Below are 22434 nucleotides of genomic sequence, written 5' to 3'. Positions count from 1 at the left end.
TAATATAACAAAGTATTTAATTTTTTCTAAAGTTTATTTGAATTCCATTATCTTAGTAGGCCTATGCAATTTTTAGAATAGCTTGTATAAGTTATTAAGATGAAACTTAAAACTAACCTACCATAAAACGTTAACACATTAGTCAGCAATAATAAAACATTTATTTCAGACTTACAATGTAGTTTTTAGACCGTAATATAAAGGATTTTGTATCTGAATATTACAATTGTAAAGATCTACTTTTAAAATTTGCTTATGTTAAAATTATTATAGTCACGTGAATCACAATAAAATCCAACTTAAATATAGTTATAACTGCTTACTTTAAAATCCTACAAGGCAGAGTTCAAAATGTTTTAAAGTAAACGATTTAGAAAATTGTATATGATTAACGAAAAAAAGTCTGTTAAACTAGATTGAAAAAACAAAAATACATGAAATAATGAAAAAATTTAAAATTATGTGTACGATGAAAAATCAAAAAACTAGGTATTAAAGATAAATCAAAATAATGTTAAGTTAATAACAATAATAATATTTTTTACATAACACGATAAAATCATTATGTTTTACTGTAACTAAAATATTCTAATAACTTTATTAAGACTAGTTTGTTTTTGCATGCAATCTAATTTAAAAAATAATAAACAAGTAAAATGGGTTAGACATGATCGGGTTAGAAGTGATCGGGTTAGAAGTTATCGGGTTAGAAATGATTGGATTAGAAGTGATCGAGTTAGAATTGATCAGGTTAGAAAAAATCGGGTTAGAAATGATCGTTTAGAAGTGATTAGGTTAGAAATGATTGGATTAGAAGTGATCGAGTTAGAATTGATCAGGTTAGAAAACATCGGGTTAGAAATGATCGTTTAGAAGTGATTAGGTTAGAAATGATTGGGTTAGAAGTGATCGGGTTAGAAATGATAGCGGGTTAAAAATGATCGGCTCCCGTATATTTGGTATTCAAAAAACTCGCTTTACGTTTCGAATTTTACATATACATAGTGAAAAAAATTAAACAAAATAAGCAGAGAAATTAACTGCTTAAAGGATTAAGCTAATGTATTCTTTACTTTACTTTTATTTCTTCAGTGTCCCTCCTCACACTACGCCCCTTGGTATCTACACGTATTTTTTAGTATAAAAATATATTTCACTACCTTTTTTGTTACAAAGTTAAAATCATTTTTTTAAACTATAAAAGTCTATATAAAAACAGTCTTTGCACCAACTAAATTTTAAGTACAATAAAAACTTAGTTAACTAAGCTTTTTTTTTTGAGAATACTTAGTGTAGTCATGCAAACTCAAATACATACATATTTTAATTTTAAATTGTAGATGTATGATGATTTATTGTTTTAAAAAATTATGAAGAAAATATTTAAATTAAACTGTAAAACTATTTTTGTATGGAATCCTTAATGTTGTACAATAATGTTTTTTTTTAAATTTTTATTATTCAAAATGTTTAATTAATTTTTTTACAACACATCTTATAAACAAGCATTTTTAAATACTTAGTTTTATATAACTCATGAGCTAAACGATCTTTTATTAGTTTGTATTTCAAAAGTAGAAAAAAAAAATCTTAGTTCTTTATAAAATATTTTTAAGAACTAGACATATGTTATGAAATTAATTACTTTTGTAGAACTAAAAACTTTTATTGTTAATTTATTTTTATGAACATTTATATAAAGTATGTGTAAAGTACCATTTCAAAGAAAGTTTGTTCAATTTACTCTGATAGTTTTTAATTCTAATTCTTTTTAAGCTGTTTTTAGCATATTTTTAAATTTAGTTTGATATATTTATCTGTATAGACTCTTTTTGAGCATCTCTTCATACATATTTTTGGCTACATTTGGCTTATTACAATATTTTAATTTATAAATTAATTATTGATAAAAGTAAGTTTTTTTTTTTAATTATTACTAAACAACTAGTATAAATGAATATTTTAAAGTATTTTGAGTATTTGATAAAAAAAATTTAGTTAAAGTAATTAAAAAATTAAGTACTTTTGTTAACGTACATGGAACTATTAGATGGATCAGGTACAGATGCTTTATTAAAAAGAAAACTGAAAAGAAGTTTTTGTATTAAAAATAAAACAGCATTAAATAATAACAAAACATATTATTGTATGAATAATAATAAGCACAAAAATTTAACTTAAAACTGAATCTGTTCAATTGAATTACTATATACGATGTATAGCAGTCGGTTCACATAAAATCAAATTTTCAAAGTTTTAATCGTATAGGACAAAAGGTATCCATTAAAAAAAATATTAATTTATTCTCTATAGATTTAAAAACTTAATGAAATCATATAAGTAAATAGGAGAAAAAATAAGAAAAATTAGCTAATATTTTTAGACTAAACTAAAAGTTCTGAATATTTAAAGTGACCTAAATTAAATCAATTTGCTAGACTAAAAACTAGATTTTAATAAATTGAAATATATAAAATTCATTAATAAAGAAGGACTGTAAAGCTTTTTCTTATTTTTTAAGTTAATATAATTTTAGAAAGTTTTTATTTGTTAGGATCTTGTAATATTAAAAAAAAAAAACTGTTCTTAGTAGTTTTGATAATTAAACTCTTTTTTTATTACAACTTCTACTACTTTTCTTTATCAGTAAGGCAGTATATTGTAAAGTTTACCAACACATAAGTAGTTCTAAAAATTTCTTTAAATATTTACAATCAGTACAAAGGTTTTTTATCAAATTGAGTAAAACGACCTATTAAAGCAATAATGTTGTATTAAAAGTAACTACACTTACTCTAATATCGTATTTTTATTTTTATTTTATCAAACTTACTGCACTTTAAAATAATTAAACTAACTTTTATTATGTTAGAAGAAAGCAAAAAGCAGGGAAACACTAGGAGTTTTGTACCTAGCGATAGGAAATTAAAACCTTTTAAGTGCAGGCATAAGGACAAACAAAACGACTCTTAGACACATTTTATGTTATGCTTATAAACACTGTTAATCAATTTGGTTTAAGGGAGGACAAGTTATTAAAATTATAACAATGTTATTTCACTGTCTTAAACTTTTAAACAAAAACACGCTTTTTGTAACAAATATTTTTGTTTAACTACAAATAAATTTCAAGTAAAAACAGCTTTATCAATCGAATTAAGCCCTAATTTAGTATAACTCTTTATTACTATGTTTATTTAAATAGATGGGATTAAATTAATTTATTTATGGTAAATTCTTTTTAAACAAATTGTTTGTGCTTAAACACATTGTCTTTCACAACTTTTATCAGTATATTAACTTAATTACGTAAAAAATAAAAGAAAAAAAACGATTTTATTATTGAAAAATAAGATCGAGTTTAGTGTATAATATTCTTATTATTTATTGAGATTTTTTTAAAAACTAATATTGTTGTACTTTTTCAAAAATATTGACCTCTAGAGCATTTCCAAAAACAAGTGATTACGTAATTTCTTTAATTTGTTTGTATGTATAGTTCTTATGATTTAAAAAAATATATATTGCTGTTTTACAAGTATTTATACACTAAATTAAAAAAATAACTTTTTTACTATGTTAAAATATAACAATATTAAGCATTTCTCTGCTTGTTAAAAGTTTAATCAAGTTCTTTAAGTTCGAAGCTTTAAAGGTTACAGGGTTGCCACTCGTTTTTTCCAAATTTTTTCCAGGATTTCCAAATTTCTTCCAGGTTTTTAAAAGTACACATTTTTGGGTCTATTTTTAGTTTTAAGTTACAGTAACCTCTCGCTTATTTACGCACATTGTGTCCACAGAAAAAGTGCGTAAAGATATGAGAGATCGTAAAGAAACGAGAGGTACCAAATATACTCACTAAAGTGGCTGTTTTATAATATTGCTTCTAGTTAAAAGCAGACTGGGCACTTTCCCACTTTTAACAATTTGTTTACTTTATTTATAAATATGAAAACAACAGATATAACTATACATATATTAAAAAAAGAAATTGAATTTCTATAAAAATAATGATACGAGTAGAAATAATTTTACTATTTAATAATAAGTAGAAATTATCTTTATTTATATGTGACTTTTATATTCTATTCTACTTGGCAAATTCAATTTATAATTAAGAATTTCTTTACAATTATAAAATGGTGTTTATTAATATATAATGCAAGACTGCTGTATTACTTCTTGTGTTTTAAACTCATTATTTCATTATACTTTCATTATTAAAAACAGTCATGTTTATTTCAGAATTTTGATTTAATCTTTTATTGTTTACAAAATTTCTGATATACTGAGGTATAACCAAATGTTTATCAATTAGTCAAGGAACATAAATTTACAAAGTCTAAAGATATAGAGAGGCGTGTTAGCATTCAAAAACATATTTAAATTAAAAATATACATTAAACCTAATTTGCGCAATATTAAAAAAAATAAAAATTTTATTTTCTGAATTTTATAGAATTTTGAAATGCGTAATCAAACGAGAGTGCGTAACGTCACGAGTGCGTAAAGATCCGAGAAGTTACTGTAATTTATATATAAGAAACTGTATTAAATAGTATAAATACATTGAAAACATACTGTAAAGTTACTTTAAATGTGTTTTTAAATAAAAAAAATTTTTGATGATGACAAAAAATCTTATTCATATGATAGAATTTTGTGTCAAACCAAAATTTTACAACTGAAAATATTGAAATTATTAAAAATTCCAGGTTTTTTTCAAAATTTCTCAAATTCCAGGTTTTCCAGGATTCCAGGTAAAGTGGCAACCCCGAGGTTAGTTACATTTTGTCTGACTTTAAAAAAAAATTAAATTCAAAAATGCAAAATACAATTTCGTTTTATTTAATTAAAAGCAGGCTTTTAATTAGTAGCGTTTTATTATTGATGATAACTTTTCTTTAATAAAACAATTTTGATAGAACTTAATAAACCTGATATTTTAAAGTTAAAATCATAATTAAAATATAACACTTTTAAGGCAATAAATACATTGACATTCAACTAATTCCTAAAACGATGTTTAAGAATAAATTAGCTAAATTTAAATATGATTACATAAGTTTTTAAATAAGTAAATAAAAAATTAGTGTACAAACTACATTCGTTAAAAAGCAGCGGTATATAAACATTTGTACTGAGAAATTCATTAAATACTATTTTCATCAATCTTAGTCTTAATAAATACTACGATGTATGTACACCATTTGTGATTAATTTTTCAAAAGATGCAACTGTGACGTAGTTACGGCGATACGCTTCATCAACTCCGACAAGAACGTATGATGATGAGGAAACTTTACTGTGCAGTTCCTCACTAGTTGTGTAGTTAGCTGTTCAGATTATAAAAATTAAATAATCAATGAAATAAAGGTTTCAATCTGTATTAAAAAAACACTTAACCAGATTTTAAAATATCTTGAAATAAACTAAAAGCATAACATTTTTTTTTAAACTTTTATAAACATAATATTTAATAAAAATGACTGAATAATTTTTAATCATTATCAAACAACATATTTTTCTTTCATTCTACACTAATCTTATATTTTGCTTTATATAGAAATCAGTAGAAGATAGTATTATACTTTGAAAATTGTTTGCTATAATAATAAAAATCTGAGATTTCACTTTTTAGGAAGGTCAAGAAAGTTTGTAACTTAACATGGCGTTTTTATAAAATATTCTGAAATTTATAATACAAATTGAAAACAACATAGAATACCTCAAAGTTAGAGATCAATTGTCTTTTCTAAAACAGTGGTATGCATTAACGGATAATAACTTTAAAACATTTATAATACAAAGAATTTGTCTTGCCATCAAATTTTAGATATCAATGTTAAAAATAAATATTAAATGTTAATACCGCTAAACCAGATTCTTATATCAATGTATAATTAATATAAAAGGGAAAAAAACTCACTGTTAATCCATTCAAAGATCTATTTAATAGTTTTAAATCACTAAAAAGAAGTACAAGAAATCCCTACTGGTTCAAAAGTTTAGTAAGTAAAATTATATCAGAAAAAGGTAAAATCAGTTTACTTTTTGAACATAAAACTTAAAAATATTAGATTTAATAGACACAATTGACTAAACTGATTAGATCAAAGAAAGTTTCCAAGAATTTATTTTTTAACGAAGATTATTAGCTGAGGCTTAAGTATTTAAAAGTTTATTCATATACAGGGTGGCCAACTGTTTTTGAGAAATTTCTTCCAGGTTTTTTGATGTACATTTTTTGGGTCTAATTTTTGTTTAAAATCAAGTTTAAGGTAAATTACTGTGTTAAATAGTATAACAACAATGAATACATACTGTAAAGCTACTTTAAATGTGTTTTTTAATAAAAAAATTTTAATAATGAAAATTTTTTCTTATCTATATGATAGATTATTTGTCTCAAATCAAAATTTTATTACTTGACATGTAAAAATTGTTTAAAATTCAAGAATTTTTAGTGATTTTTGTTCTATGTTAAAGATTTTTAGCCTAAATTGTCAAATTCCAGGTTTTTTGACCACCCTGTATATTAATCCACTTTTAGTTCTTTTAAATACTGGATTAAAATTAAAATAAGCAAACGGTTATACTACAAAGCAAAACATTTTACTTGTTAAATAAGAATGTTAACTTTTTCTGAAAAACTCTAAAATTACTGATTCCCAGTGACAAACAAGTTACTATAACTATTTTTTAAACTTGTGGCGATTATGTCTAATAGTTGTATAAAAACATTAAACTAAACAATCAAATTATTGTTTTATTTTGTTGATGCCGTACAAAAATCACAAACTAACATTGACTGTGTCTTAGACAGATTTGAGCGATATATTAAATAAAAAAAATAATAAACTAAAACCTTTATTGTACAGTAACTCTTTTCTTTCAAGTATGCTGGTATAATCATTAGGACTAAAACAAATTCTACTATCAAGACGCTTTTCAATATCAGACAGCTGAAGCTTAATTTTTTCCAAGTTAAACTTCTGCTTGGGACGATTGACTGATATGATCGAAAACATTGATGCTATTAAGCCGCTTCCGTATGAGAACATACCAATTCTTTTGTTGTGCAAATCATTAAGCGAAGTTCTGTTAAAATGCAAGTTATTGAATCATAAACCATCATAACTTTCGTTTTTGTTATTAAACATTTCAAATTTTTTTCACCAGTATAGTTTCATGATAAATTACCATTATTTAAGCACGATCTGACGTTAGACTATATAAAACCGTAGTTAAGTACTTTTGTATAACTATGATAAAATGTTGTATATATTGTTAAATGAATGTTTTTATTTTCAAAATTTTAACTATAAATTAAATTAAACATGAACTAACAACAGTATAAAAAAATAATTAATGATTAATAAAAAATTGAAAAAATAGTTATCTAAAATTCATATTATTAATTTCTCTTTAAAAGTTTTTCAGGTCAATGGTAATTAAAATAAAAGTATCAAATACTTAAACGATGATGATTGTAGTTTAAAAAGAACTGAAGCAGTTGCGTAATATCATAGAAAATATTATAATATTTTTTATAAAAATCTAGTTGACCAACATAGTAAAATTTTGTACTCTTTTCTTATTTCATGTAAAAAATTATTAAAAAATCTGAGGAATAGGTTTCACAGTAAAAATTATATACAAAATTATAAAAAATTAAAAAAAACTTATAAAATCTTGCAAAAAATTTAATCAACCTTATCTATACGGAGCTAGACACAAGATAAACGCTTATTTACTTTAAAGAACTTCAAAACTATAATTAGTAACTTAAATTGTTTGCATATTTTATAAGAAAACTACTGAAAGGCTAAAAGCTATTAGAATATTAGTAATGTCAAATTTAATTCTATATATTTGAAAAAATCCTTAAATTTCAAACACAACAAGTTATAGATGAATGTTGTAGATTAACACAACAAGATATTCTACCATTGTATTTAGATCTACAAAACAGAAAACAAAACTTCACTTTTTTAATAGGTTTAAAAGTGAAGACTAAAGAGTGAAGTTAGGTAAAAATGTTTTTTTTATTAAAAATTTATTTATTTGATAAAAAATGAGAAAAAACTTATAAATTTAAAATATAAAATCAATGTTGTCCAACAAGCAATTTTGCTATAAATTTTTTAAATAACAGTTAAACATGATCTTAAAACTAGTTAAAACCTATTATATTGTGACACTTATTTACTTTTTAGACACAAAACTGTCAGTAGAAAATATACAAAGCTTAGTTCAAACTGTTTGATAAGGTACTCTACGATTATTTTTTGTAAAAACATATCGATTAGTTTTGTTTCTTGTAACACTTGATGTTATCAAGAAGATACTAATGGAACCTCTTTAATTATAAGAAGTAAAACCTGCGAAGAAATAAATCAACAACTAACCTATGAACAAGAGAGATAAGACAGGCGTACAAGGATGGTGTGTACATATTTCCCACTCTTTTGCTCAGCATCAGCGACTTGTACGTCTTCTTATCAAATATTTCACTACTTGCTTGCATGAAGCTCTTCTCTATATTCCGGTCGCCAATTGTTTCTTGTAAATTTTCTACACTGCATTAAGTTTTAGGATAAGTTTTACAGCAACTCATATGACTTAATATAACTAAGGGAATAGTTATTTTGTTCAATAAATCTAAATTTTAGTTTACATATTTTTTGCTTTAGTTTTCTAAATCTCAACTGAGTTTAAGTTAATAATGTCTTTTTTTTAATTGCTAGCAGTACATATAGAGGTTTGATGTATGTACGGTACACATATTTTATTGATTAATATAGCTTTTAATCTAAGAAATCTGTTTAAGTTCAAGAAAAACTTTTATAATTAAAAAAATAGTCACATGTTTGAGATACGGTGATTTTTTAACTAAAGATTAAAGATGAAAAAAACTAGTTTCAAAAAAGTTTCTGCCAATAATTTATTACCAAAAACTTAATTGATAAATCATAAAAAACTTTTATAGAGTTTTTTAATTTTATGATGGTTTTAATAAGGTATACTAAAAATATATAACCTTGAAAACTACATTTTTTACTGAAACAAAAAAATATTAAAATATTTAATGTTTATAATGTCCTACAAACTTTATTGACACATGATCAACTATATTTTAAATGAAACTAAAAAACTCATTTTAAAATTTACTTTTCTTACTTTTAATTGAAATAAAATACAGAGCTTGGAAAAAACTAACTTGAGAGCATTCATGGTAAGTTGGGTAGTGTAGGGTATTTTTCGTTTTGTGTCAATCAAAAGCAATCTAGCTACAGATTTCTGTACCAACTTGCAATAAGGACTATGAAAGCACAGATAGTCTAAATCTTCTAAACTGAATGAATTTTCTGTATAAACGAAATTTATATATACAACAAAGTATTTAAACGCAATTTTGTTAATAAAGTTAAATTGTAATATTCAACTAATACAAATGTATCTACAAACTTTTAAAAATTGAAACTAAGTCACTTGACTTTTAGTGGTAAAAATGATAAAAACTCGTTGAATAACTAATAAACATATGGTATAAAATTGATATAAAATTTTATAAGCATTAAAACTTTACTGGGAACACCTGTAAACTTTTTGAGCTTACATAAAGATACCAAAAATACTATTATTGGTGAACTTTCAGCAAACTTAATAGGATTTTTTTTAATTAAAGACTTCATAAAAAAGTTTGAAAATCTGATTAGTTTATTTGTTTAAAATTTTACTCACGTTTCTAAGAATTTAGTAAAAGTACACTAATCTAATTTTTTTTTTATAAAATAAAGTAACAAACGCATAAGTTAAACAATCTTACTACTTTTAAATCAAGCATTTATTAAAAACGACAAAACTTTAACGTACAAAAATGCTAAAAACAATATGTATTTACACCTCATAGTATGTACCTCCAAACAAACCAGTATAGTTTAACTTTTGTTCGACCTTGCGACAGTAGCCTTGATAACAGTTGTCTAGCGCAGTTATGTAACTGGTGAGTGTCAGCTTTCCATCTACAACCGGATATTCGCTCGTCAGGTTCGGTTTATAGAAGTCGTATGTGTTACGGCTGTATGTGCACCTCGTACCTGTGAACAATATGAAATTCAGATATTATTTGTTAGTACTTTTGGAGTATTTTTTTAAAACAAAATTAAAGCTTGATATTTAACAATAAGATGATAGTTTGGTTTTACTTCAATTATTTTATTAGTAACCTAAACAAACTCGAGTTTTTTAATATTTTTATTGGATTTATAATCATCAATTTTAAGAAGTCCATTAGAATTAATTGAGATGTGTTATATTGTAATATAACTACAAATACGTTCTGTTTTTCGTCCAATAGCTTTAAAAATTTTGGTTTATAAGCTTACACAAGTTTGTCATAAACACATAGTTTATATAAAAATTTCAATTCAAGATCTATTTATACATTTAAATGTTCATTATATTAAATTTAAACTTCGTCTTTTAGTTTAAAGAATCTTTTTATATAGCGATAAATGTTATACAGTTAAAACAGTACAACAAACACTTTTTTTAATTATTAAATTCTTAATTCTAAAAACAAAAAACAGAAACAAATCAAAATTTTAAAACAATTACTAAAAACTATATTAATTTACTTATATTACGAAAATAAGTTGACAGCAAATTAAGTTGAATTGAAACATTCGAAACTGATAGATAATTATATAAAATATGATTCAAGTATTTTTTTACAATTTTCAATAAAAACATAAATATCAACTAATTAGTTTTTCTTCTATAAAAATAAATAAATCGTGATTTATACGCTAGTTCGATAATCATTTTTCTTACTTCTTAACATTCATAAGCTTTCATTCGGAAAACATCATAATACTAATTCAAATTAGTGATTATTTATATTTAGATTTGTATTTAATAATTATCAACAACATATACAAATTAAATCACTAATAATTTTTTAAATAGTTAATTTACAAAAATTTCAATTACTGAAGTAACAAAATTTACACAAGTATATCTAATTTTTATTAAGGTTAAAGTATGTTATCTATAAAAATAAACATTAATAATATTCAAAAAATTCAACTATTTTAAAAGAAATTACTAGAATAACTAATACATTTCTAAAACCTAATTTACAATTATGATATGGTTAAACCTGGTTAGATAAAATACTTTATTAAACACTCATACAAACTAGAACAACTAAAAAAATTAAGCCCATAAACAATTTTTTAGACTATTTTGAAAAATTAAATTTGCAATTAATTACCAGCATATGTTTTTATAATATAGACTGTACAGTAAATGCTCTTACAAGGAGCTTCAAACTAAAAGAATTTATTCAAAACACACAAGTTCTCCAGTAACATACAAAATAATATTATTCAAGTAAAATGTTTTACATCAAGTAAACGAGAATTTTAGAGAGTTCTAATTAATCTTGTCTATTCAACTTTAAAGAAGATCAATAATTATGTATGTGTTACGTAAAGTTAACTTATTAATCTAACACCACATTACTAATGTAAAATCTCTTAAAAACTCATTTCAACCAAATATTTATTCATTTAATTAAACTGTAGAAAAATAATTTAAAATTAATATTACAGACTTTTTGCAAGAAATATTTATAACTAATACTAGATTACGTTTATTACAAAGGTTATTATTTTCACCAATTTTTTCTATTTTCAATTTATACTTTGAACATTTTTCTGCTAACATTTTCAGTTTAATACTTTAAAACTTCCTTTTTAACTGGTTAATGCTAATTCTACCTGACAAAATATAATAAATATTTATTATAAGTTGAAGCAACTTGACTTTACATAATAAGCTCAAGCTAGACTTTTAAAAACCCTTGTGTAAAGAAAACTTATTGAGTTTTTAATATAACTTTTAAGTACAAAAAGTTTAACCTGGCTCAAGGATAAGAGGAGAATCTGGACCGATGAGCATGGCAATCGCCCCGCACCCTCCAGTACACCTAGCTCCACCTTTTTCGTACACTGCTATGTCACCACATACTGCCAGCGCATACCGACCTGATCAAAATATGTATAAATTTACTACTTTGTGTATTTAATTTACTATACTTCCATTCATACTATTGATCTTATAATCCTTAATAATAATTTGGTATTTATAGAGTATTTTCAATCATTTACAGCAAAATTATAGCTTAAATTTTTTACAACTAACCATCCCAATGTGAGCTTTCAACCCATGCAATAGAGTTGAACAGAGCATTGGTGCCTCCATAGCAAGCATTAGTAGTATCTGCACCTTCAACATCATGATTACCACAATCTTCGAATAACTTCATCAACACTGATTTAACACTCTTTGATTTGTCAATTATTGTCTCAGTGCCTACTTCCAATCGACCTGAAGATGCTCTTAAGTTTAGACAAATACACTTTATTTAAAGTTTTAAACACACTCATGGTTTTTTTTAAATCATATCCACAATCGCCAATTTTTGAAGAATTTGTTTAAATATACGCCCCCTTAAATAGATGCCTCTCCTTTACTAGCTAATTATCCATTTACTCATTTGCCCTCTGATAGCCAATATCACCCCAAAAGGCAATGTTTTTTACTTTTAAAAACATTATTGTAAAGTTTAAAATCTAAGATACTTTAATTTAAACAGTAAACTGATGTTAACTGTTTTGTGTTATTTATACACATTGAGTTCTAAAAGACTTTAGTGCAAGTATTGTTTACTGTATGAGCTTTTATTGATTTTTGTGCAGTCTATTGCTAATTTTATGTTGGTAAAAAACATCTCAGCTATGTTAACGAAAATAAAAACTAAAATTAATACATAACTGACAAATTAATTATTGAGCATTCAGGGTTGCCTTAGATTGGGTTGAAAAAAAATTGCTGACTTTTCTACATGAAAATTTCAATTGAAACTTAAACAAAAATACATAAACAAAGACTTAAAAAATAAATAATGATAATAATACATTTTAATTTATTCCAAAAACTCAATTAGGCCATAAAAAAATGATGAATTGCAAAAGCAAACCTTTGCAAAATAAACTTTTTAGTTATGATAAACATTAACAGCATGTTAATATCAAATTTCCTGACTTTTTTTCAAAAACTCCAACTTTTTCCTTACTTATGCCTTTTTTTTCCTGAACTTTCCTGATTTTGTGGCAACCCTGAGCATTTGGCTAATTAAATAAATTAATTGTTAGGAGAGTTAAGAAAAACTAAATATAAAGGAAATTAGAGAATCCTCTGAATATTGTAAATTTTAATGATGTTTAGAAAAACTTTATCCTAAAATTTAATATTTCCCAAAGTTTTTAATTTTTAATTTTGTTATGCTAAAAAAACTAACTGTATAAGTATTTACCTAGTTTTAATTATTTTTTTATTACAGACTTTATCATTCTTGTAATTAGTTTGTGAATAAACTCAACCAAGAAAGATATATTTATTTATGATAAAGTCTACATAAATTGAATCAACAATGCCTGTAATTAAATGCCTCTTGAGAGTTGCACATATGAAACACCGGTATACTATCAAAATCCATCCGCGTTCAAAATCCACCCGCGTTCAAAATCCACCCGATCAAAATCAACCCGACTCTAAATCCACCCGTTTCAAAATCCACCCCCGATCAAAATCCACCCGGTTTAAAATCAACCCGAGTCAAAATCAACCCAAGTCAAAATCCACCTGATCAAAATCCACCCGAGTCAAAATCCTACCGACACAAAATCAACCAAAGTCAAAATCCAACCGAATCAAAACAAGCACCTTGTTTATTAATTTCTTTTTAAATCAAGTATCATTTAAACAAATCTCACCACTCTAAAGTACCAATCTTAAACAAGTTTTATTTAAAAAACACTTATAAAATCTTGTATTTTTGTCCCTTATAAATTGACTTAAGAATATAAAAACTGTACTACAGATTGAACTTATTTTGTGAGGTTTTTTGAGTTGTTATTTGGTATTTTTGCTTATTATAAGGAATTTTTGACAAAAATATTTTTGTTTTTTTGATTACTGAACATAATTTTGAATAGCTACAGCCGGCAAGCAGCTTTTAAAGGAACTGTTGTTTTGATATAAGTATAACTATAAGAGCTAATAAAAGTTAAACAACGTCAGGATAAATAAATTAAAGTTTTACTATACTAATATGACTATGTTAAAACTTTTAGAAAACTAAAGGATGTGCCAGAAAAAATAATCTTGTATTATCTCAATCACAATTACACGACAATCAATTATAATTTACTGTTTTTAGGTATAAAATTTAATAATTTAGAACTTTTAAGTAATTTTTAAACAAATACGTCACACGATATAATTTTTATAAAAACTGAGTATTACAAGTGAAAGCTACCATTTATACTACAATTAATCCATTTAATTTAGGGGTCAGCAAACTGCGGCCCTCGAAGTGTAAATATGTGGCCCTCGAGCATGTAAATTTGGTCCGTTAAACAAAACAAAATTTAAATTGAAATTTTCAAAAAAAGAAAAAGAAATTATAATAGTTTGTTTTTAAGTTCCTGAATATCATTTAAATACCATTTATTATGCTTAAGCCTTAGATGTGAAAAAAGACAGATAGTAAATCTAGAAGTTTTTCTTTAAAGTTTAGACTTTATTTTTCCTTTTAAACAACAAAAGTTTACATACTTGGATAAATTACTTATATAATATTGCAAAGTTTTTTTAATTGGCAATTTTACATGTTTTTAACTTTTAAAAACACGGTGACTGGGTTGAAGTAACTGTTGTACTTTTTTTGTTTCAAAAAGTTGCAACCCAAAAAACTTTAGATAGATTATTAAGGTATTTAAAGGTTTTAAAAGAAAAACTTACACTGTTTAAAATGAAAGTATTAATATTTGTTTATACTTTAACTAGTTTAACAAAATCACTAAAATTTTAAATACGTGATATGCTGTGCATTAAATAAAAAAAGATTTTTTTTTAACTACTAAAAAGAAAATACAAATAAAATAATAGAAATTGATTATAAAAAGTGTACATAATGATCTACACCTGTTTTTTAAGCTTAGTTTTTTTCAGATGTCACTGAGTGTTGCTTGTAAATGACAACCTGAAATGGCTATCAACAAAATGCAAAAGACTGAAAGAAAGATAAAAAACAACACTTTATGAAACCGAACCAGAAGAGGAAATGGATATCAAATTTTATTAATTGTATTATTGCATCACTGTGTTGTTGTGTACCGTGTTGTTTTCTGAAACACAAAACGTTTCATAGATTGCTTTCTTAATTATTAAACAGATAAGTGGTCATGAAAATTAAAAATTTGTTATTTAATTTAAATAACCTTGTAAATAATGATAGAAATAATAATATGACACAAGTTTTTTTTCAAATAGTTTTCGACTTTAGAAAAAAATATACATTTTAAATATGCCAGGCCTGATCCCTATAAGTAGATAAACGTGACTAAAACAGATTAAAAACAAAAATTGAATAAAACAACGGCTCGCGGAAAAAATTGATACATGAAATTTGGCCCGAGATAAACAACTGTCTGCCGACTCTGATTAAATCCAACTGCATCTTCGTTACTTTTAATTACAAAAAAGTAAAAGGCAAACGTTTAAAATTCATTTAGTTTGTGTTTTTTTTAATATATTTTTTTATGTGAAAGGTCTTAACAAGATATTTATCTTTAAAAGTATTTTTTTCAGTCTTAGCTATAAAAATAATTAATTGTTAATTAAATGACAACTTTGGCGAAAGCCGGTAGAAATATTCAGAAAATCTTGTGCCGTGAGGCAAGCTCTGTTTTACATAAAGGCTTGATTATACCTATTCAATCATCAAACCACAAACACTTGTTAGACTCAGATCGGGTCTCAGTCTACCAAGTGCTTGTGGTCTGATGATCTAATTGGTATGATCATCACTATATGTTAATTATTATTGTAAGTTTATTGTCATACGAAGGACCCAGGCATCAAAACCTAGGCACTTATACTTTAATTAGTTTCTTTGTGAACTTTATTTGGAATAAGCTAAGCTTATTTTAAACTTAAAGTTTGATTTTGAAAAACAGTAAAGTTGTTATTAATTAGACATGAAGTTTTTAAATGTCTTTTTATACCATTTTTAGAAACTATAGTTCAAAAAAAAAGTTTTGTAAAATTTTTAGAACATACAAATACACACTCTTTTGTGATAGTTTTTCCAAATTTAACAAAGGATTTTTATTTTATTATCACGTAGCAATTTTATATAATTCTTTATCTATATTTTATTTTTTATAAACACTGTTAGTTGAAATTTTTTATATAATAAAATATTGTATGTAATACTATTTTGAAATTTAAGTAAAGCACAAAACACAAAACTTTTTACATCAAAAAAAAAGCTCAAAAATTTTAGATTAATATTTTAATTTTCTTTTTGTAACATTTTATTAACATTTTCATAAATTTACATTATTTGGTATTTGATTTTTGTAATTTTCTTTAGTTTAATAAATGTTATTAAAGATTGTTCTAATTTATAAACTTCTATAGTTTTGATATTTTAATTTACTATGAGTTATCCTTAGTAAATATTTTTATTTAATTATGATTGACGGGTGGATTTTGACTCGGATGGATTTCGATCGGGTGGATATTGAACCGGGTTGATTTTGATCGGGTGGATTTTGACTCGGGTGGATTTTTACTCGGGTTGATTTTAATCGGGTGGATTTTGAACCGGGTTGATCTTGATTGGGTGGATTTTGACTTGGGTAAATTTTGATCGGGTTGATTTTAATCGGGTGGATTTTGAACCGGGTTGATTTTGATCAGGTGGATTTTGAACCGGGTTGATTTTGAACGGGTGGATTTTGATCGGGTGGATTTTGATCGGGTGGATTTTGACCCGGGTGGATTTTGAACCGGGTAGATTTTGATCGGGTGGATTTTGACTCATGTGGATTTTGATCGGGTGGATTTTGAACGTGTCCCAAAACACCAGACGTCGATGCTTCCGTAGTTGCTTCTTTGCTCATCATCCACAACAATGTTCACATTAGTGCAAATTCTTCAAAACCGAAGCCTTCAAAGATGGACCGTCCTCGAATAGGGACAGACTGCAATGAAGAGGGTTGGAACATATTTGTACAAAAGTGGACTATTTTTAAAGATAGCAAACAGATGACAGAGGTAGAAAAACATCGTCAACTGTACCAGTGCTGTGAGGAAGATTTAGGCGATGCTATTCTGAAGGGACATGAAGATGTTATAAATTTAAGTGAGCAAGAGCTTTTAAGGATGATCAAGCAGCTTGAAGTTATTCCTGTTTCAGTTGTTGTACGGCGATCAGACTTTCTTAGTGCAAGACAGGATTTGACTGAAAACACTAGATCATTTGCTGCACGTTTAAAGGGAAAAACCAGTACATGCTCGTACACATGTAAATGCCCAAAGGATGGCTGTAATCAAATGATAGATTTTACAGACATAATCCTAAAAGATGTCATGGAAACAGGTTTAGCGATGAGGATATCCGTAAAGAGGTGCTAGGATGGGAAAATCTAGATGAGAAAAATGTCAATGAGACAATCGGTTTTATTGAAAGAAAAGAGATTCACATGATGCAATGTCAAAACCCGCTGTTATAGCCTCAGTTTTCTCATACAAATCCTCAAAGAAAACCACAAAAAACCAAGTGGTAAAATAACTTGTGGCATATGTAATAAATCAACTGATAAATTTGTTTTGAGCAGTAAAAATATGAAGTATATTGAGTGTTCTGCCTGTAAACATTGCTGGATAAATTCCTGTAAAAAAGTTTATCAAAGTCACCAAAATTATGCTGATGAGACAAATGCACTTTTAGTTGGTGAATTGTATACACCAAATGTATACAAATCCTTAAAGAAAACCATACAAAAACCAAGTGGTAAAATAACTTGTAGCATATGTAATAAGTCAACTGATAAATTTGTTTGGAGCAATAAAAATATGAAGTATATAAAGTGTTCTGCCTGTAAACAATGCTGGATAAAGTCCTGTACAAAAGTTTATCAAAGTCACCAATATAAAGCTGATGAGTCAAACACACTTCTGGTTGGTGGATTGTCTACACAAAATTCTGATAGTTTTTGCATCCAAAGTCAAAGGAAAAATATGTTCGAGCGTAAAAACGTAAAAAAGAAAAAGGAAGTAAAGAGACAGAAAAATGTATTTCTACACACTGAATGGCAACGAAAACCGCACAAATCCAAAAGCAATCCTCACTTACCTCTAAAAGATAAGAAGTCATTACCTTATGTCAGAAAGAAAGTTATGATTTCCAATAACCCGCAGATCTCAAAAATGTGGCGTGACGTTTGGAATAAAAAGGAAGAATCTCTCAGTATTCGTTTTGTTAAGTCTGTGGAAAATATAAGTGAGAACACAAAATTGTTGCCACCACTGAATTGCAGTGATCATATCGTGATACTAAATCAAACAGGTAACTTTCCTAGCAAGTGGGGGAAAGGTGGAGTGGTGGTGGAAGTAAAGGACTGCCATCAATGTGTTGTCAAGGTTGATGGATCAAGTCGCTTAACTGTTCAAAACCGTAAGTTTTTAAGAAGAATTTCCCCTCCTGTTTGCAAATCTCTAAGTAGCATCCCTTATCTGAGAAAAACAAACATACCACTGTAAAAGTTTGTCTTTTCTGGTAAAGTTGAGAAAAAAGATATCAAGAAAAGTTTTAATGTTCTTTGTTTCCAGAAAGAAAGATTTTTTTTGAGTAAGCATTGTGTAATTTCCCTCTGTACTAATGACTTTCTTCAAAATTGATGTTGAACTGGAATGGCTCGGATTTGCTTTGATCTGTATTTTCTTGATTTGTGTTTTCTAAAGAAAAGCAAGCAGACCACCAAAGTTTACTTGCAAACAAAAATGTGTCCGGGATGAGTGTGTGAAATTATTGGATTATTTGCAGCGTTTCTGTAGAAGACTTTATGATGCTTTTCAAAAGATTTGTGACACCAATGTTGCTGATATTCATTTATTGACAAGTTGGAATGTTCACTGTAAATTAATTTTTTTGGTCTAATGAATGAGTTTCAGTCCAATTGTGACGTCATAAAGTTTGTAGTTCACTTTGCAGCAGACTTGTCTAATAGCCATCTGTTCAAATAAATCTTGGATGAGTACGCAGAGATTGACTGTCAAAAATTCGAACTGTTGGTTGGTATCGAGTATTTGGAAAATAAGTGTAGCAGTATTTCTTCAGTGTTTAATGCTTGTATTCAGTAACATAGTGATGTATTCAGTAACTGAGTGAAGAAAAGTAAAGATTAAGTCTCAAATTTTTTGTTACAGTTTGTTTGTTTAAGTTGTAGTTTGTTTTAACAAATCATTTAATATTGAACTAAGTTAATTGTAGTTTTTAAATGTTTTTGTCTTTTTGAGTTTAGTTTCCTTGAATTTCAGACCTGAAAATGTGTTTAAGTTGTAAAAAATTGTTTTAAAATAATTTTGTTTCGCTTGGTAAATTTATAGTTTTATCTCCTTTGTAGATAAAATCTGGGGGGAGATGTATAAGTATTTACCTAGTTTTAATTATTTTTGTATTACAGACTTTATCATTCTTGTAATTAGTTTGTGAATAAACTCAATCAAGAAAGATATATTTATTTACTAACATTTTTTTTTTTTTATGAAAATTAATAAAACTCAGAAAGTAATAGGCTTTAATTCAAATCAACTTTGAGCTATGTTCATGCATAGCCTAATTAAGTTTCAAATATGTTTAAGACTTTATGGAATTCTTGGTTTTTAAAAGAGACTAAATAAGTTATACAACATTAGAGATTACTTTTTTATATATGTGGTTTTAAAAGAAGAACATAGAATCTCTAATAAAGTTTATATTATTTATTTTATCATAGTAAACTTTTATTAAATGCATGCTAAACTATATTTCATGATATACAAAACTTATAAACTTTGATGAAAAAATTTTAAATGCAAACAGTTCAAGGTTGCTACTAAAGATTGATAATCTGCCTAGTTTTAAGTTTTTGAAAAACCAAGTCTGATTCAGGCTTGTTCAAATTATTTGCAAAGCTTAGGCTATTTTGGATATAAATTATAAATATAACGCCTTTTAAGTCATAAAAACTGGCCTGTGATTTAGGAAAAATTACATTAAGTAGCTGAGTTTTGCAAAAATCTTCAAACCATCCTGAGTCAGCCTAAGTTTTTATTTATACCAAAAAGTTCCAAACTAGCCTAAATTTTCATTACTTATGCTAAAAACTTAACTAACCTGAGTTAGCCTGAGTAAGTGGTTACCTTGATTATTCTCATTGGAATAAAAATTTAACAATTTGAGTACTGCAAAACTAAAACTTGAATGGACCTTTTAAACACAAAGCAACCCTATATTTTTTTTAAACAAAAATAAACTTAACAATTTTATATTTATATAAATTTTATTACAAAACAAAATTATAGTTAGAGACATACAAAAACTTATATAACTTAAAATATGTTTCACCAAAAACAGCTTTAGAAATAAATTATTAATTAAACACCATATGTGTTAAGTTGAAAACTATAAACTTATAAGAAATTGGTGTAAAGTTATAAACTTTCAATAATAAAGAAAAAATATAAAATTTTGTATAGTGATACAAGAAATACAAAATAAGTTAATTGAAGAATATAAAACAAACTAAAAGTGCATAATGGCATTAGTCAGGTATAGAATGTATTGAAAATGTTTTTTTTCAATTCATATTTACTAAGCATGTTATAACAAAATGTTGGTATGGCCATATTAATGCAACTGGACATTAAGTAAATTTGATTATATATAATTATTATTATGTAATTTGATACAATTTATTTCAAGTATAACTTTTTAACTTACTTAATTTTCGAGAAACTTAAAAAAAAACAATACATAAACATTTTACTTTTATATATGAAACATTTTTTCCCATCATGTGTTTGTTATTTTTTAACAAACACTTAATATTACTAAATTCTTTTTTTCTAACCTACATCTTTGTAATCTATTTGATACTTTTTCATCAGATTAGCTACAACAGTAAGGCAAAGTGATTGAATGTCTTCATTTTCACAACAAAACCCCATTTGCTCCTGACCTAGTCCTTTAGTATACTTTCCTTTGCATCCATCTGCAGTTTCAAGATCAGTTTGATTAACATACATGTTAGGAAAGTAGACATCGAGTGCCAGAATTCCAACATTGTTTGGACGAGGCTTTACATTACTACATAATAAAAGAGACATAATTTACTATTTTATCTGTTAAATAAAAAAAACTATTGTTCAAACTTTGGTTAGCTTTTAAAGAAATAAGAATGTATAGTGTCACAAATTTAATACAAACGTTTAAGAGCTACCATTTTTTAGACTTTACACAAAGGTTAGATAGATCTAAGATATCATATTGGCTGTAGCTTACAGCAACTAGTATCAGTTAAGGCCATAAAGTAGTAATTTACTTTTTTACTATTAGATTTCAATTTGTAAAGTTTTAACTGAGCTATAAATAAGTTGTCTTTTGAGGTATACTCGTTTAAAGCTGAAGAGTACAATAACTCTTTATACAGAAGGTTAAACTAAAGTGGTGAGTAAATAAGAATCACTAAAATCTATATAACTTTACAAAATATAGATTTAATCGTTTGCTAAAAAAGATCCTAGTAAAACAAGTTCACTGGAATATAAATAAAAACAAATAATACAGTTATCTTCCTTTATTGTACCAACATATGTTTCTGTGTGTTAACAAATCAACACACTTCAACTGGGTTCTGTAAAAAATAATTACTGTAATGTAAAAATAGAAGCATAGCATAAAGTAGGTGTATTCATGTATTCATTAAAATTGTAATAAAATAATTCCTACAGATTTTTACAGGTTAATAGTTAATTATAGATAAAATACTTAAAATTAAATCTGACTGTTAAAAAATTATATAATATTTGTAATTATTAAGTCTAAACTAAGTAAAGTAAACTAAAATACACAACAAAACAACAAATCATAATATAAACAAACCACTTACTTTAATAGAAAGAAATACTGATTCAAATTTATTTTACTGTTGTCAATGATTGAATAAAGTACATCCAATAAATATGTCACAATATACATGAAGATTAAGAGTGCTATTCAATTTATATAACAAAGATGGTTAATTTAGACTTTATGTTTGGGTAAGCTGTAAAGTGCTTTAATATGAAAAATAGTGTGTAATCTATTTTGAATAAAAATGAAAGAATAACCATTAATTAATGAATCAATAAAATTCAATAAAAGTCAATAAAAATAAAAATAAAAACCAATAAATATTTAATAAAGTTCTATAAAAATCAATAAAATTTATGTGTGTTGATTAATTAACACACAGAAATATATGTTGG

General features: G+C 25.8%; 1 protein-coding gene across 2 annotated transcripts; it reads right to left on the bottom strand.

Moving 5' to 3' along the window:
* Positions 1-4875: 4875 nt before the first annotated feature.
* LOC145843412 (hydroxymethylglutaryl-CoA synthase 1-like) lies at positions 4876-21304 on the bottom strand. Of its 2 annotated transcripts, none has more exons than XM_082950890.1 (8): positions 21039-21304; positions 12214-12399; positions 11931-12056; positions 9924-10103; positions 9224-9371; positions 8412-8582; positions 6869-7101; positions 4876-5336 (listed from the first exon to the last, which is right to left on the bottom strand). In XM_082950890.1, exons 1-8 carry the CDS (start codon positions 21292-21294, stop codon positions 5191-5193), a joined length of 1446 nt encoding a protein of 481 aa, XP_082807016.1. In that variant the 5' UTR covers positions 21295-21304; the 3' UTR covers positions 4876-5190. The 2 variants fall into 2 exon arrangements, with proteins under 2 accessions (XP_082807016.1, XP_082807017.1); XM_082950891.1 differs by having other exon boundaries at positions 4877-5336; positions 9936-10103.
* Between the last annotated feature and the right edge of the window lie 1130 nt (positions 21305-22434).

The sequence above is a fragment of the Thalia democratica genome, chromosome 8, assembly GCF_965202585.1.
Source record: "Thalia democratica chromosome 8, ktThaDemo2.hap1.1, whole genome shotgun sequence".
Lineage (NCBI taxonomy): Eukaryota > Metazoa > Chordata > Thaliacea > Salpida > Salpidae > Thalia > Thalia democratica.
The sequence above is the reverse complement of the archived record's forward strand: the minus strand, read 5'-3'. Positions and strand labels throughout refer to the sequence as shown.

Coding starts and splice junctions, on each gene's coding strand:
- LOC145843412 (XM_082950890.1), bottom strand. CDS start 21,294: ATGTCTCTTTTATTATGTAGTAATGTAAAGCCTCGTCCAAACAATGTT. Junction 10,104..11,930: donor TCCTCTTATCCTTGAGCCAG/GTTAAACTTTTT, acceptor TATTGTTCACAG/GTACGAGGTGCACATACAGC. Junction 7,102..8,411: donor CTTATCTCTCTTGTTCATAG/GTTAGTTGTTGA, acceptor GCATTTTAACAG/AACTTCGCTTAATGATTTGC.